General features: G+C 36.5%; 1 protein-coding gene across 4 annotated transcripts in view; it reads right to left on the bottom strand.

Annotated features, from left to right (window-relative positions):
- Window positions 1–411: 411 nt before the first annotated feature.
- CCDC12 (coiled-coil domain containing 12) overlaps window positions 412–18,050 on the bottom strand; it is a 56,205-nt gene continuing 38,566 nt past the window's right edge. For 3 of the 4 annotated variants that reach the window (XM_074283106.1, XM_074283107.1, XM_074283108.1), the window contains 5 exons: window positions 10,329–10,408; window positions 8,217–8,278; window positions 7,820–7,854; window positions 2,448–2,524; window positions 412–2,086 (listed from right to left, as the gene is read on the bottom strand). In XM_074283106.1, the coding sequence (XP_074139207.1) occupies window positions 2,019–2,086; window positions 2,448–2,524; window positions 7,820–7,854; window positions 8,217–8,278; window positions 10,329–10,408 (322 nt within the window). In that variant the 3' untranslated portion in view covers window positions 412–2,018. Of the gene's footprint in view, window positions 2,087–2,447; window positions 2,525–4,563; window positions 4,674–7,819; window positions 7,855–8,216; window positions 8,279–10,328; window positions 10,409–18,050 lie in introns of all 4 variants that reach the window. The other variant, XR_012484873.1, reaches the window with a different exon arrangement.

The raw sequence follows: 18,050 nt of genomic DNA, 5'->3' as shown, positions 1-18,050 counted from the left end.
AGTCTTAAAAATTAAGCAATTGTTTAAAAATATATACGCCCAAACCTGGGAAATATTTAAGCTATTAACCTGGAAACAAGTGTCAATACTTTCAATTATATTTACCTTTGACCTCTATAGCTGTTAAAAGATATCTTCTTCTATATATTTTTTTTCAGTTCTGTTTTGTTTGCTTTTCATTTCACAAGTATGTGCATATTTCTCTGCGTTCCTCTTTTTTGTGTTTTGTTTTTGATTGGACCTTTGATTTCATTGGTATAAGGAACTCCCAATGAAGGGAGTCACTGCTTAGGTTTATTATTAAGATTGTAAAAATGTTGAGAACTTTTGGGTCCCTTTTAATTCTAAATCTGTTTTCATTCAATCTCTTCCATAGTGCAGTACAGAAACAGAGGACTCTGAACAAAGGACTAATCAATAAACAAGAATTTATTAAGTATCTGTTTGGTGCCAGAAATTATAGATACAAATATAAAAGGGAGAGTCCCTGCCCTCAAAGCCATTGTACTGGGAATAGTCAACACATCCTGGAAAAGGGAAGCAGGAATACTTGGAGCCAGAGGCACAGGGACCCAAGTACAACTCTAGAACAGTAAATTTTATATTCTCTCTAGTGGCAATAATATGCTTCCTGAAAAAGAGGTAGAAAGGTAGGAAGAGAAGGTTGTGGGTCATTTTCTCAGAGGCAGAAGAGCCAAGATTATCACCTTGCTGTTTAAGTTCAAGTGGATGGCTAGACAGATAGCACCAAATGATCTGGCTCAATTCAATAGCTTAAACTAACATTTATTGTTCTTCAGATGTTGCCTAAAGGAGTTCCGTGAACTAGATGGGGGTAGACTGTAAAGCTAGGGCTCACCAGCTTCAAGATCAGTACCCATGACCTCCCATCCAATGTATTTTTAGGTCAGTTTTTCCACTCTTTGTCCTATTCCACTTTGGACTCTTCAGAGCTGCCTAGAACTGCTCCCTGCTCCACAAAAACACTTCTATGGTTCTACCATGCCTTGGGAATGGTGTTCCCTTGAGTTTCCATTGGGACTTTTCCTTTAAACTAGGAAAAAAGTGCCTGATCTGACCTGAACCCCCCCCTTCCTCACTAACCTAATTCTTCAAAAATTGTCATTCCCTGGCTTAGACAAAAAGGTAGCCCACATCAAGATTATTCCAACCCATTTAGATTCATGATTAGATGAAATAATAACAATATATGTCCCAGGGACATAATAAAGCATTGGCAGAATAAGTGGGTTACACTGGGTCATGACAAGCATTTCAGTTTCATTGGGTCTGCCTTTATTTCTAAAAAACCAGTGAAAGTCCAAAATATACATACCTATACATATATACATATTATACGTAACAGTGCTGCTTCCTGCCTTACCATCACCTTCTTCCTACTTGTCCAGAATTAGGTTGCCAACTGGCCAACATTTGATCATCTTGGCTGATATTTTATCACAGAAACTTGCCGCTGTCACTAAAGACTACAGTTAACCATTTGGAATATACCACATGGAACTCTGAATGCTAATTGAAGTATAACTTTCTCACTTTATTTTTTACTTTAAAAAAATGCCAATATGGAAATGTTTTGCATGATTTTAAATGTGTAACTGATATCACTGCTTGCTTCTTCAGTGGATATGGTAGGGAGTGGTAGGGAGAGAATTGGGAACTCAAAATTTTAAATTTTAAAAGAATATTAAAAATAAAAATGTAATAAGCTATCACGTGAATTGATAGAAAATATTAACATGGTGATAACAGCAGAAAAGCTTTCACTGAGGTTTCATGTTTTAAGGCTTTAAAAAAAAAGTTTAGATTGATAATCATAAACCAGACATATTCAAGCCACACCTCTAAAATGTACTCCAAGATGCACTCAGGTAGGCATTAAAAGTAGTACCATAGTGGTGGTCACTCTAGGGACTAAGACTGAGGGTGGGCCTTCGTCCCTGGCCTAGAAGCATCAGTTTACATGCTGAATTGTGGCCAAGAGCTGAGCAGAAGCTGCTTTAATCTGAGTCACTGTCTTCTGGCTTTGCAGGTTCCAGGTCACCTTCTTGGCCTCTAAGTCTTTCTCCTACAAGGAAAGAGACAGTTTAGAAGGGCTGTAAAATGACATTTTTGGCTTAATGGACTCATTAAATGAATCCATTCTGAGCTATATTACTTAGGACAAGTGGCTTAACTTTTATGGACTTCAAAATATAAGATCCAGGCACAATGACCTTTAAGGATCCTCAATTATAAATCTGTGATCCTAATCAATACCAGCTTCAAAATGGTTGCTGAAACTAGGAAAAGGGCACCATCACATTGTAGAACTTAAAGGGACCAAGACCTCTAGAATCTGTCTTGGGCTCAAGGGAAATCTAATGCTTCTTTAACTTGTTCCTGACAATTCACTAGTTGACACACATGCCAGAGGTCAAGATGCTTACGGATTAGCTCAGCAATGGCTCTCTGTGTCCTCTTCTCCAATTTTTCCAATTTTTTAGCTACATCTCTTTTTAAGTCCCTGGAAATGAGAAAAAAGAATAAGAACAGATAAGTATTTTAAACATGAATCGAACCACAAAAGACTGAGGGTATTTTAATAGACCAGGACTGGGAAGGAGCATTTTCAACCAGAAGAGACAACACGAACATACACACACAGGAACTCCCCCTCTCCCCAAAAAAGTCCTAAAGGTAGGATTTAACTGTAGATATTCTTGATTTCAAGTCTAGAATTCCAGCTTCTATCCTATGCTATTTCTCAAAATATGTTGTTTGAGCATATCCTACAGATGGACTATGAGCTAGGCTCATAAATGGAGAGTAAAATTATAACACTAACAAGTCACAAAGCACTTTGGATTGGAATAGATTTGGAAAATTTCAGAATGCTTAAAATAACCATTATCTCCTTGAAACAAAGATTTATTTACTCTTATAACACCAACTTTCTCACAGGGATGCTACAATGGCTAGGGAACATGGAGTATCCAAAGAATTAAAAGTTGAAGATCACTCAAAAAACAATGAATACATTTTCAGTAGATTTGTGTAGTCTTAACGCTTAATGCCAATAAAGAATTACAGGAGAAGCAACATTAAATATATAATCAAAGAAATAACTGATTAAAAAAGAAGTCAAAATGGTTAACTAGCAAAAAGCCCTGAGCACTGCAGTCAAAAGATGCAGACAAAGGTCTGTAAAAACTGATGAAACTTTTAGAGGATTCACAAAAGGACATACATGGATGGAAAAGGAACACAGGATTAAGGTACTATAAATGGGCTGCAATCTGAACCAAAGAAAGAAGTACCCTCATCAAGATCACAGTTCCAGTAAAGTTGAGTAAATAAGTAAAGAAAATTGAGTATGGTTAGCTTTCTAGAAGAGAAATATTTTTCTTTATAGGCAAAAGGAACAAGTGCAGAAAAAGATCTGTTATAAGAGGAAAAGAGTTCAGAAAACAAGAATGGGGGAGGTGGGAAAGCAGAAGAGAGAATGATCGATAAACTTAGATCTTCAGGGAACATGTCTTACAGTTCAACAGGGCAGTACACACCCCAATTTTACCTCCCAGACTGATGAGGTAAGATATTTCTTCTCTTCTAAACAGAATCTGTGCTCAAAAAAAGGATCAAACTAATTCACATTAAAATAAAAATAACAAAAGGTTATCTCTAAGCTGTGCTACTAAATTAGCTCTTTTGCAAAGTCAAGTGTCTAACAATATCACTATATACTCTTAAGAGTGCATGTTGTTTGGCTTGTAGAAGAAATCAACAGAATTTAACAAAAAAAATTGTTTCATCACAAACAGAGCCATCCTTATTAATATGGTAAGGATTTTACTCCCATTTTACAGGTGAATAAATTGAGGCAAAGAGAAATTAAATGATTTGCCCAGAGTTATATAACTAATAAAAAAATCTAAGGCCCGATTTGAATTACAGGCCCAATGCTCTATCTGCTATACCAACAGCTGCCTCATGGTGGGGATAGTCCCACATGCAATAGGAGGAAAACTTGAGCAAGTAATCTACAGAACCTTTTACTCCTAAATCAAACAAAACTAAGCCTTAAAGGAATGTTATGGCTTTATTCACCCCTTCAGTAGGTCAACAGTCAACCATGTAGACAGGGTTAAAACAAAATAGAATATGCTAAATATATATATAAAATAGAAACAGAAATGGTACTCTAAAATGCAGAATTAAAGTCTTATTTTCAGCTGGGGGAATAAGATTTCATGGAATAGATGGTATTTGAACTGTCCGGAAGGATTCAGACATAAAGGCTAGGGGTGGGAGGATATCAAAGTAATTTTCTCCCCGATATAAAGTAATAAAATTACTCTCAAGAAAACAACATAGCCCTTGACTGGAAAGAGGCCTTTGAGATGAAGGGATGATATAAGAACACCAGGATAGAGAAGACAGCCTCAGCCTTTGTTGTAGTGTGGGAGGACAAAGACACAACATGGCCCAACAAGCTGTTGAGCACATGACTTCTGCCCACTACAAGAGGAGTGTGTGCCACAAAGTCAAAACCTCATGCTGTACCAAGTAAGAAGACGCTGGATCCTTCCTGGGCAGTCCTTTTTCTGGAGGAACCATAGCACTTCTCATAACCACTTGGGACAACAGATTTCTGCCTGTGACACAGATGCCAACTAAAAAGAAAAAGATGCAGAGTCTATTAATTATCACCTCTGCATTCAATTCTCACTATATTTAATTGCCCTACCACCTGCATTATGAATTATTTATCTCCTGGGTTTTTTAACAGACATAGCTTTTTCTGTGTCTGTTGCCTGCATTTACTTTCAAAAGTCTGTTCCAAATTCAGTGCCTCCAGGAAGTTTTCTGAAGACTTCCTATCTTCAGATAGGAATCCTATCCTATCTATCCTATCTATCTCTAATTATCCAGCAAACCCTTAGCACTAAGAGAAACTATTATATTTCTTACTGCATTTGTGCATGTCTCTCATATAGTTTAAGTTGTTTCATAGATGCCTCACCTATATCAGATCAAGAACTCATCAAGGATATGGATCTCGTAACTCCTCTCAAATTGGGACCTCTGCTTCCTCAATTAAGTTGCCAAAACAGTGCGTAGACAAGAAAAAAATGCTTATTCATCAAGGAATGGTACCATTTACTAACCACCATAGGATCAAATGCAAGTGAAATCTCATCCTGCAATTCCCATGTATTCACATGCAAAGAAAAAGCTGTGCAACATAGAAGAAAAAATACTTAATCTATAGTCAGAGGCCTGGATTCAAATCCAAGCTCTGCTATTTACTATCTAGGTAGACTCTTTGAACCTCATTTTTCTCACTGGTAATATGGAAATATTTGTAATATCTACTCCACAGGACTATGATGAGGCTCAAAGGAGATACTGGATGTCAAGGTCCTACCCACATGAAGGTTATCTATACATGATCAGCTGTGGCTGTTAGGGATGGAGCAGTTTCATGGGTCCTTCAACTCTCTTTCTCTCAGTCTGAATACAAGGCATTTTCCAGACTGTTTCCTCCTGAGTGGACAGCCACGTCAAATGCTCCTGAGTGACTCTGGGTCTCATCTAGAAGTTATCTCCCAAATATAAATTTTATGGTCTATCTATAAAATTCTATAGACTGTGCTCAACAACAACAACAACAAAAACTAGAATGGCCCCTGAGATTATAAAATCCAATTATCTTTTTTTATGGAGTGGGGAGAAGTAATTTGCAGGTAAGTAGCAGAATCAAAAGTCAAATTCAAGTCTTTTAACTCAAGTCTAGCACTCTTTCCACATTCCCAATTAGTTGGAATTGGCTATCCAGTAATGAAGAATATTTTTTTTTTTTTAAATCTAGGCTCCTGTCGGGTAAATTCAGTAATGAGGTGATAAAAGAAAGTAGCCTAGGTCATTATCTTTTCAAGGATCCATTAGTAGTTTAGTGGTTTCTGGAGAAAGTTCTTCCAAAACACAGAGGAGGAAAGACTAGAATCTGCAGAGGTCAAAAACTTATGGCTAAACAAGAACACAGAGTAGATGCACATTTTCTAATTCATCCCATTTAATTGCTGTTCTACTTCAAAGAAGATGGATTTGCCAGAAGTCAGGAGCTATTCCCAGGTTTACAACCAAGGAGAGATTAACAATTAACTTTTCATTCCAAACGGATACCTTCAAATTCCTGGCAGTAGCAGAATATATAGGCCAAAGACCAGAACTCAAAATTCAGGTTTGATTTACTTCTCTAGGTCTCAAGCTCCCAATCTATAAAGTAGGAAGTAAGTCCTATTCTTTCATACCTTATAGAGAGATGATGAGAACAAATGATATAACATTTAAAAATGCTTTGAGTTATTCCCAAAATTACCTTATGAATATAAAAGCTTATGCATAACCAGAGAAATTGTGGAGTCTAAATAAAGATCAAAGCATACTATTTTCACTTTTTGTGTTTTTTTTCTTTCTTGTGGCTTTTCCCTTTTGTTGATTCTTTTTTTCACAACATGACTAATGTGGGAATATGTTTAATATTGTACATGTACAGTCTATATCAGATTATTTGCCAGAATGGAAAGGGAAGGAAGAAGGAAAAAATGGAAATCAAAATCTGATAAAAGTAAATGTTGAAAATTATATTTATATATAATAGGGAAAAATAAAGTACTATTTATTGGGTAGAAAACAAAAACAAAAAGAACTGATGGATTTGGAAAAAAATAAACAAAAGCTTTTAAAAAACCTAAAAATATCTCCTTTTCTGAAAATAAACTTTTAGGAATTTCTCTTACAAAGTCAAACCATAGGCAGACTGACACCAGATCAATGTTCTAGCCAGGTCTGTCTCTCTCCTTCTGGGCTCAATTAACGAAGAGACCAGGAATTTAGTAGACCTGGTCTTGTGTTGTCTTCCTTCACACTGGACATCTCTCTAGCCAAGCCTCTTTGAAGAAAATATCCTGGGCTTTTGAAGACCTTCTTCAGAATCTGGTCATCAGAGCCTTTGGTGAGAGGCAATTGACCTTAAGATCCTTCTTCTTCCACTTTGTCTTAAGAGAATGTTGAAAGCATGCCTGATGTTGAGAGTCTTACAAAGTCTTCCATAATGAGAAAAAGGTCTATTCAGTTCCATTCCAGAATGGGTGGGGAAACAGAAGGCAGACCAGAAAGGCATAGTCTGAATCTATTCTGGCCAACATTCTTACCCTGAGAATTGGCTAAAACAGTTATGAAAAGATTTGTCTGTTCAGGACATAAAAGAAATTGGAACTATTTTCTCTTCTATTATTATTGCAATTCAACTCTTTGCTGGCAGCTAGGAGAGAGAGGGGATCAACAAAAGTAATGGTTGCGAGTGACCAAAAGAGTTTTTGGCTGCTACTGAGTTCTTTTATGCCAGGATACCAAAAATTTCAGCTAAACTGAATTTATGGACAATAATGTAAGTCAACTTCAACCATGCTTTTTTGACAAAGGTACTATCAATTCAAATCATCAAATGAAAATTAGCATGGAAAAGACATACATGGTTGAGCTGGTACAGTGGGAAAAATGGTAGATTGGAAAAAAGATACCTGGATCCAAAGCCTGACTCTCACCCTTAATAATCGAATAAATATGGTCCAATTTCATCTTGCTAAACCTTCACTTCTTCATCTATAAAATTCATGCCATCTGATAGGATTATGAAAGAGGAACACCTTGTCTAATATAAAGCTCCATGGGAATAGGTGTAGCTATTATAGAAAAACAGTAAGGGAGGGCTCTCTGTGTCAAGGAAAAAACATCTCTGGGCAGCAACACTTACCAATCTGGCTTTCTGGGAGCAAGGTTAGCCAAATCCTAGGGAAAAAGAAAGATCATGTCAACAGAATCAGAGTGCAAAGAAAAGAGAATGCAGGGGCACACTGGTCAAGGGCAGGAAATCCACATGGTTTCCCTGGACTTTATTCTGTCCAAAAAGAGATCCTTCAACGACTTCCTCATGATTATAATCAACTACTCCAATGCATAAATTTGGTAAATAATTAACCACTTGGGTTTACTCATAAAAGCAGATGAATATTGACTACTGCCACACTAAATTCTAAATTCAGGGAAGGAGGACTTATACCAGTTTAACTCGATTGTTCAATGCTCAAAAAGAGGTCCTGATAAAGGGGAGGGGAAGGAATGGGGAGAGAATTATCATTTAATAAACATACCACTTCCTCAATAATGGGCTCAGGCTTCGCGGCTTCCAGCTGGTCTTTGACTTTCTCTTCCACTAGAAGGAGCAAGAAAACCATACAGAGTAAAGGCAGTGACCCAGCCAAGAAAGCAGAACCAGGCAATCCAGAAAGATGCTGCTGGAGCCATCAGCAGGCCCTTTCCCATTCCCCCTTTTCTCCTTCTTCCCCCTCTTCCCCCGACCCATAGCCTTCCTATGTATTTAGCTGCCATGTGTGCGATGATAGGGGATAGGGGCATCCCCTTCAATGTATCCTGTGCCAAGGAAGTGATCTGTCTCAACTGGGGGGGGAGGGGAGTGCGTGTCACTGTCCTGCCCTGGGTCTCAGTGCCACACACCAGGAGGTATCAAGAGTTTCTCCTTCTTCCCAAGATAGGGAAAGCATGGGTAACAGAACTCCACTGGTTCTAAATATTTATTCAGTGCAATTTCCATTTGGTTTCCTACCAATTAAGCCTTACAAAATATGGAAGCTGCCTCACAACAAGTCAAAGGATCAAAAAATCCAGTGAGAAGCCCATGGGTAGAGAGGGGAGGGCACAAAAGGGGTCAAGGGAGACATTCATTTTTGGAAAAGTATATGACTTGTGTTTTTATTACAGGAGATTTTCTCTTTTTCTTCTTTTTTTTAAATGCAGGGAGATGCAGGGAGAAAATAGCAGTAATGAAGTTAAAAAAAAAAAGAGTAAAGTCATTGGAACACTTTTTAAAATATACATTAAAAAAAAACCAACTGGTATGAAACAGTTTCACAGTTCATATACAATCTTTTTTGTATTCTAATCTGCATATTGAAATGTTGCTCTTCTTTTGGTGTTTACACTCAGAATTTAAAAAGACTTTTTAATGAAAGAGTTGCACTAGATGGCTTTTAAGGTACATTTCATCTCTAAAACCAATACTTACAAAGTTCCTTCAAACTCTAAATTTTATGATCCTAAAACTGATGTTTCAGATAACAACCATCAGGTACTTCATTGGATTTATGACGTTACTAATGTGGGCACTCCTTACAATAATACAAACAGAAACCCATCCAGACCTTTTTCTCTAGTACTAAGTTTTGTTCATGTTTTTTCATATATACTGGATAAATGTGTTAAGGATCACTCTCTCAAAATGTCTTTAAAATTTACATGGCTATTGTATACTAAATGGACTATTCAATTATTACTGTTCTTGCTAAATGACTAGTCACTTCTTTTTATGGTCCTAGGGCTTGTGGATGACACCTGTCCATGCCAGTAGCAAATGATAAGATCATTGCTTATTTATGCCCACCATGTGTCTTCCCACTGTTGTTGCTGTCAATGCCATCACCATCATCACCTATAGCTCTTTAAGATTGGCAGAGTTCACTGCTTAGGATTAACAGAGGAACACAGTGACCAAACAATCCTGCAGCAGCACTGAAGTCTATTGGCCAATGGCACAGTGATTTTGAGAAAACAGAGGGCATGACACTCATAGCCTGACTCCCAATCATTATCTTCACTGCTTGGAACTCTCTCATGCCTCCTACCACCTAGCTTCCTTTAAGTCTTGGTCAAAGTCCCCACTTTTTATAAGAAGTCTTGCCCAGTCTTCCTTAATCTTAGTGCCTTTCTTGTCTGGGATTATCTCCAATATCTTAGATGTACTAAGTTGTCTGCATGTTATCTTCTTATTAGGCTATGAGCTCTATTTTTACCATTAAATGGCTTGTAATATGCACTTTTAAGGAATGTTATCAATTCAATTAAAGAAATAGGAGGAGGAGACCTGCTAAGACTTGTTCCCATCTAGCATTGGCTAAAAAATTTAAGTAATTTATAGGACTACTTTGATCTTTTTTTTTTTCTACTCACCATCCCAAATAGATCAAATTCCTCAAGCCAGTGAATTAATAAACAGTCATCATACACCTAGTATGTACCAAGTAATATGCTAAACATGGGAATACAAAAGAGCATGAGAAAGGTACCATTTAAGGCTATTAACTTTTCCCAAACAAACTGCAGCAATATTATGGAGTTATTTTCTCCTTTTCTCTACCCTTTCTTTTTTTTCAATCAATCTTATTCCTCTCATATAGCCAATATCCTACCTGAGGCTGGTTTAGCCTGAGGCACTTTCCTCTTCTTTAGTTCCTCATCCTCAGGAACATAATTCCTCAGTTTGAGTTCCCTGTGGAATCAATCACAAAGAAAAACTATGTTAAAATTTTAATATTTCTTTTAACAAAATTTTCAGAATCTGGAATTCAAAACCCTGGAAAAAAACACTGTTCTAAAGTATCATCAGGATAAAAAAGACCAAGAAGAAGCAGTCACATTAAGAGGAGAACCAGGAAAGTTTGAAACCTCAAAAGATGAAACTTCAAGGAAAAAAAGTGATCAATAATATCAAAAGTTGAAGAGGTCAAGAAGGACAAGGATTGAGAAAAGGTTATCAGATTTGACAATTAAGAAATCACTATTTAGTTTGGAGAGAGTTGGAATGGTAAAGTCAAGTCAGAAGTCAAACTACAGAGGAAAGAGAGTGAGAGAGAAAAAAGGGAAAGCACCTTTGTAGAAGGCCTTCTCAAATTTAGTCACTGAAGGAAGGGGAGATATGAAACATTAGCAGAGATGGATGGATGAAAATGAGGATTTGGGGGTGATGAGGAGACTATGGACATATTTGTAGCCAATAAAGACAGAAAGAGATTGAAGATAATGAGAAGATATGTAGGGACAATAGAGGGGGCAATCTGCTAGAGAAGAAAAGATAAAAAGGGATCACTTGTGTATAAAGACTTTTCTTAGCAAAGTCCACAACTTTACATGAGACATAGATAAAGGAGGAGATAGTGGCAGAAGACACCTGATTTATGTCAAATGAAAAAGAGGGAAGAAGAAGGATCTGTTAGCAAATGTTCTCAATATTTTTTTCAGTAAAATATGAGGTAATGGTCTCAGCTTTGGGAATGGGGAGGAGGAAGCTATAGGAAGTTTGAGGGGGGAATAAAAAGGTTTGGGAAAATCCACTGTGGTGAATGGGATGAAGAATCAATCAGGGAAACAAATGGATTGCCCTGTTAAGGTGAGGATCCACTTGAGATTATGTAAAAAATTTATAGGAGATACAAGAAACACAATTTTGTGACTTTTTCCTGCAGCTTCATTTGGCAAAGCATACATAGGAGTGAAAACAGCAGATGGTGAGAATATTCCAAAGTTAATGTTTGGCAGGGCAAGATCTTCCATAAGATAAAGAGGCAAAAGACTGGAAGGAAGAAAATAGCAATAGAGCTGAACTGGTTCACCAGAAAATCAAGATGGGGAATGGAAGAAAGCATAACCACTGTATGGAATATAGTCTGGGAGAGAACCGAGGAATTAAGAAAATAAATGTCACAGTGAGGACTAAGAAAAAGGTTTAGAGTTGTGAGTTAGAGGAAGAGGTAGAAATGACAACTGATTGTGAGCAGATAACAAAATTTCAGAGTTCATGAACATAGAAGTAGAGTGTTTGTGGTGATGGCAAAACCAAGGGTACAATCATTTCTGTGTATAGCTGAGGTTAAATGGAAGACTAGGTTGTGGGAAATTAGTTAACTTAAGAACTACATAGTTAAGGTGTTAGAGGGAGCATAAATTGAGGTACTCTGATATGAGAGCAGGAGTTAAAGAGACTATGAGTCAAGCACTGAAAACATTGAGGAAAGAAAGGGAACATACTGGAAGTTGGTAAACAACAACTATTGGAATTCTGACTGGTTTATAGATACAGATTTAGTGAACCTCAGAGAAGTTACTATGTGATGATGACAGAAAGTGATCATGGAAATGACAACGGGTTTGTCTATCCTATTCATTTCTTTAGTCAATTTTTTTCATAGATACTTAAAAGATAAACCCTTGTCCAAATTAAGACAGATTAATAAAGTTTTCTTGTATTGATAAGGTTAAAATTCAAGAATGGGATCTCAGCTGATTTACTGATATAAGTGAAAAGAAAGTTCTTAACTAACCTAGGGGGCAGCTAGGTGGTGCAGTAGATAGAGTACCAGCTCCAGAATCAGGAGGATCCAAGTTCAAATTTAGCCTCAAACACTTGACACTAGCTATATGAACCTGGGCAAGTCACTTAATCCCAATTGCCTCACAAAAACAAAAAAAAAAAATTCAACCTAGGCAAACAGCTCACCAAACGTACCAAAGGACAATATTCTAAAACTGATCCCTAGAGTTTTAGTGGGATTTTCTCCCTTCTACCAAGCATAAACCACAGTGGCTGTGGGAAATTTAAAATAGTCACTTTTTGCTGGACTGAATCTAATAGGACATTCTATCCTTCATGTATCTGCTACTCATCAGGGTACTCTTTCAGACTGAAGGTTAGCCTGTGTCTAAAAATTAATGTCTCTGAAGCTTGCTCAGAAATGGTCTCAATATAAGATGTGCCCCTTCAAAAATAAAAACACAGAACAAGATCAGTCAACAAATATTTCTTAAACATCTACTATATTCTAGGCACTATATTAATAAGTAGTAGGGATAGAAAAAGAGGCAAAAAACAGTTCCTGCACTCAAGGAGCTTAGAATTGCATGGAGGAGATAACATGCAAATAAAAATATACAGAGTTATATATAGGATAAACAGAAAATAATTAGCAGAAAGTAGGCACTAGATTCAGAAGAGCTGGGGAAGGCTTCCTGTAGAAGACTGGATTTTAGCTGGAACTTAAAGGAAGCCAAAGAAGCAGTCAGAGTGGAAGAGGGAAAGCATTTCAGGCATGGAGGACAGCTAAAGAACATGCCTGAAGCAGAGAGATGGAATGCCTGATTCACAGGACAGCCAGGAGACCAGTATCACTGAATTGGGAAGTATGGTATAAGAAGATCCAGATAAAGGGTGCTGAGTTAGAAAGAGGTCCAAATGCCAAGTAGAGTATTGTGCATTTCTTTCTAGAGGCAACAGGAAACCACTAGAGTTTACTGAGGGGAGAGAAAGGGTGCTAATATGACTGGACCAGTACTTCAGGAAAATCTCTTTCATACCTGAACAGAGAATAGAATGCAGTGGGGAAAGACTTGAGACGAAAGGACCCACCAGAAGGATATTACAGTAATTAAGGCATGGACACCTATATCAGGATGAGAAGGGAAGGGGTTCTGGAGATGTTGCCAAAGTGAAATTGACAGGTCTTGGCAAATGGGGAGGGGAGGCGCAGGCTGAGATAGTGAGGACTCCGGAATGACTCCTAAGTTGCCTCTACAAGATGGAGAGCTGGAGAAGGGGAAGGCTTAGGAGGACAGATAAGGAGTTCTGTTTCAGACATGATGAGTTTAAGCTATCTGCTGGACCTTTAGTTCAAGATGTCTAAAAGGCAGCTAGAGATTTGAGATTGGAAATCAGCAGAAACATTGACACAGGAAAGGTAGATCTGAGAGTCAACACAGAGATGTGGAACAACATGGTCTAGGAAGTCATCCTGAGGGACACTTATAGTTAGTATATTTGATCTGGAGAGAATCCAACTAAGGAGACTGAGGAGTGATCACATAGGTAAGAGCAAAATCAGAAAAGATTCTAGAGAGAAGAAAATATCAAGGAAGAGAGAGGGACCAGCAGTGTCAAAGACTGCAGAAAATGAGGACTGAGAAAAGGCCCATTGGATTTGGCAACTAGGAGATCAACAGAGAGAGATGTTTTGATGGAATGATAAGTTCAAAAGCCAGACTGAGGAGAGAAAAATGGAGGCAGCACCTGTTTGTAGATGTTCTCTTATGAAGGAGCAGAAGAAATAAAGAATGTGAGTTAGCTGGGATAGAAGGGTCAAGTGTGGGATTTTTTTAAGATGAAAAATCTCAGTCAGAGTAACTATTTTAAATTCCTCACAGTTACTACTGTTTATGCCAAATGAATGAAAACTGTTCTTTGAAAACCCTGGAAGCACAAAGGCAGCAACTCAAGGCTATTTCTGTTGACCTGAGCCAGGGGCACAAAAACGGAAGTACAAGAAGCCAAATCTCTTAGAAATTCATATACTCTTTGATCCAAAACATCTCCAAAAAGCAGAAGGGCAGAGAAGTTACATAATGTATTCTAAATCATAGAAATCTATGTGGAAAAGGAGAAAAAAGATAAGATTTGGAGTAAGAGCTCATCTGAGTTCCTAGCATAGCACTTGCAAGAATTTGGGGAAGCAATCTGACCTTCTTCATTAATAAAATGAAAATTCTGTCCTATGTCCAAATCTTGAACCTTTTAAAAGAGGCCTCTTACTCAACAGTATATGTGTTTTCTCTCAATCTCCCCATATTTTCTCCATTATGTTTATGAAGCCTTCCTGGGAGAAAGCTATCACAATATCAAGATTTTATTCCTAGAACTGACTCAAGATATGACCTAGAGAGTAGTAACTAATAATTTTTCTGGTCTCAGTTGCTTGATCTCTAAAATGAGTGGCCTGAAGTAGTTGAATTCCAAGGTCTTATCACAGATTCTATATACAATGTGAGGTCCTATTATACATGGAACATAGGAAAAAAAAAAAAACACCTGTCAATAATTCTTGACTATTTCTAAAAATTCTCATTTAATAATAGTACTTACTTCACAGAGATGCTTCAATAATCAAATGAGATAGTATATGTAAAGCACTTCATAAATTTTAAGGTACTATATAAATAATTAACTATTATTATCATTATTACTATTATTCCCACTTCCTAATGGTGTAATGGTATTTCTGGAAGTCAATATATAAATGCTCCAGGAATGCCAAATTATAAGAATGTCTTTAAGAGGCTATGATGTCAGAACAAGCCTCCAATATTCTCCATTTTCTTTGTTCTTATTTCCCTAAACTGGTTAGTCAGATAGTTTTACTGCAAAGGAAACACAAAGCCTCATGTATTTCAAATTTAACATTTCATCAATAATAACAAAATGGTCCTTTGAATGACCATTAATTACCACTGCACAAAATAGTGGTTTGGTTTTGGTTCAGTTTACTGAATACTCAGTCAAGGGAACTAAGAAATCGTTGATCACACCACACCCTCTGGTTTGTATTATTTTTAAGTCTTCTCCTACACTGCTGACACAGTATTTCCTGAGAGGCCACCCAAGGGGTAAGGCACTTTATAAATCAAACCACAGAAACAGGCACTACCCAGTCCTAATCCTAGGAGGTGGTGTTCAAAACGTCCCAACCCTGAATCCTGGTTTTGTCTACTGAACACCCACCATCATCGTGGAAGGCTTACCTGCTATCTCTACTCACCTCAGCAAAAGTCTTAAATTCTCACCAAATGGAATCTAAAGTGATAGGTCAATTAATTGATTAATCAATAAACATGTGTTAATTGCTGATTGTGTGCCCCGGGCCCTATTCTAGGCCTGAAAAAAAAAAAAAAAAAAAGCAAAAATGAAGTAGTCCTTGCTTTCAAAGAGCTTCAATTTTATGAAGGAGGGGGACAACATGCATACCCATAAACAAATGTAAACTACATAAGATAAAGAGAAGACAAATGTTTTGTGGAGAGGATAGTACTAGCAGCTAAAAAATCAGGAAAGGTTCCTTTCACATAAACCCTCCAGCATTTCACCAGTTTTGAAGGAAACTACAAAGATATTATAAAGCAGAGGTAAGGAAGGATTCATTGAGGCATGGGAAGCAGCTATCACAAAGGTTTGGCAACAGCAAAGGAAATTCTTGAATAAGAGTTTAGTTGGACAGGGTTAGAGGAATAATATATTAATATTAAGAAGAAAAGGTTGGAGAAATCAAACACATATACCTACAAGGCCATAAGGAACCATAATACAAATTAGGTAACTTCCCAGTATCCTCTTTTCTACATACATTAAGTAAACACCACTTATTGTACATAGTAACAACAAGATTGTATGATGATCAACTAAGACAGCCTTAGCTCTTCTCAGCAATAGTGATCCAATACAATTCTAATAGACTTGGGATACAAAATGCTATCCACATCCAGAAAAAGAAGTATGGAGACTGAATATGGATCGAAGCATACTGTTTTCACCTTTTTTGTTGTTTTTTTTTCTTTCTCATGGTTTTTCTCTTTTGATTTTTCTTTTATAATATGACTAATATAGAAATATGTTTAAAATTACTGTACATATATATATATCAGATACTTGCTGATAAGGGGGGAAGGGAAGGAAGAGAGGAAGAAAAAAAAATTGGGGAAATGTTTGTGGCAGTCCCTTTCATAGTGGCAAGGAACAGGAAACTGAGTGGATGTCCATCAGTTGTGGAATGGCTGAATAAGTTATGGTATATGAATGTCATGGAAAATTATTGTTCTACAAGAAATGATCAGCAGTAATGAACAGAACCAACTACACCCAGTGAAAGAATACTGAGAAATGAGTGTGGACTACAACATAGCGTTTTCCACTCTTTCTGTTATTGTTTGCTTGCATTTTTGTTTTTCTTCTCAGGTTATTTTTACCTTCTTTCTAAATCCTATTTTTCTTGTGCAGCAAGATAACTGTATAAATATGTATACATATATTGTATTTAAAATATTTAACATGTATGGGACTACTTGCCATTTAGGGGAGGGGCTGGAGGGAAAGAGGGGAAAAGTTGGAATAGAAGTTTTTGCAAGGGTCAATGCTGAAAAATTACCCATGCATATGTTTTGTCAATAAAAAGCTATAATAAAAAAAAAAAAAAAGAAAAGAAAAGAAAAAAGAAAAAAAAAAAACTAAGACATTGCATAGGAAAAAAAAAAAGAAAGAAAGAAAGAAAGAAAGAAAGAAAGAAAGAAAGAAAGAAAGAAAGAAAGAAAGAAAGAAAGAAAGAAAGAAAGAAAGAAAGAAAGAAAGAAAGAAAGAAAGAAAGAAAGAAAGAAAGAAAGAAAGAAAGAAAGAAAGAAAGAAAGAAAGAAAGAAAGAAATGATCAACAGGATGATTTCAGAAAGACCTGGGGAGACTTACATGAACTGATGCTAAGTGAAATGAGTAGAACCAAGAGATCATTGTACATGGCAATAACATGTGATGATCAACTCTGATAGATGTGGCTCTTTTCAACAGTGAGGTAATTCAGGTCAATTACAATAGACTTGGATGGAGAGATGCCATCTGCATCCAGAAAGAAGATTGTGGGGATTGAATGTGGATCACAACAGTATTTTTGTTGTTTGCTTGCTTTTTTTTCCTCTCTCATTTTTTTTCCCTTTTTGATCTGATTTTTCTTGTGCAGCATGATAAATGTGGAAATATATAGAAGCACATGTTTAACATATATTGGGATTATTTGTCTAGGAGAAGGGGGGAAGAGAGGAAGAAAAATTTGGTATATAAGGTTTTGCAAAGATGAATACTGAAAATTATCTTTGCATATATTTTGAAACTCAAAATTCTTATAAAAGTGAATGCTGAAAAACTATTTTTGTGTAATTGAAAAAAATAAAACATTAAGTGAAAAAAGATTCTTTCTTGAATTTATTTTTTAAAATATATTTTTAAAGTAAGTTATTTATAATAACTGAGGTTCACAATTTCACATGTAATTTATGTTCACACAAAGGTGCACAAATTCATTTTTTTTCTGTTCTACTTAAAAATAAGCAATTTTCAGCATCTGTAAAGTTCAGAATTTAAAAAAAAAAAATATTTAGACAAGAATTCTAATCCAATGCAAAGCCCTATCAAAATCCAGAAGAGACTGATGAAATATATTTTCAGAGCACTTGTTGGAGAGGTGATAGGTTATAAATACAGAATGAGACATATTTTCAGACATGAACAATACAAAATAAAAGTATTTCTCTGATAAAAGAAGTTGAAGGCAGT

This window comes from Sminthopsis crassicaudata, chromosome 1 (genome assembly GCF_048593235.1).
Source record: "Sminthopsis crassicaudata isolate SCR6 chromosome 1, ASM4859323v1, whole genome shotgun sequence".
In the NCBI taxonomy this organism is placed as follows: Eukaryota; Metazoa; Chordata; class Mammalia; order Dasyuromorphia; family Dasyuridae; genus Sminthopsis; species Sminthopsis crassicaudata.
The sequence above is the reverse complement of the archived record's forward strand: the minus strand, read 5'-3'. Positions and strand labels throughout refer to the sequence as shown.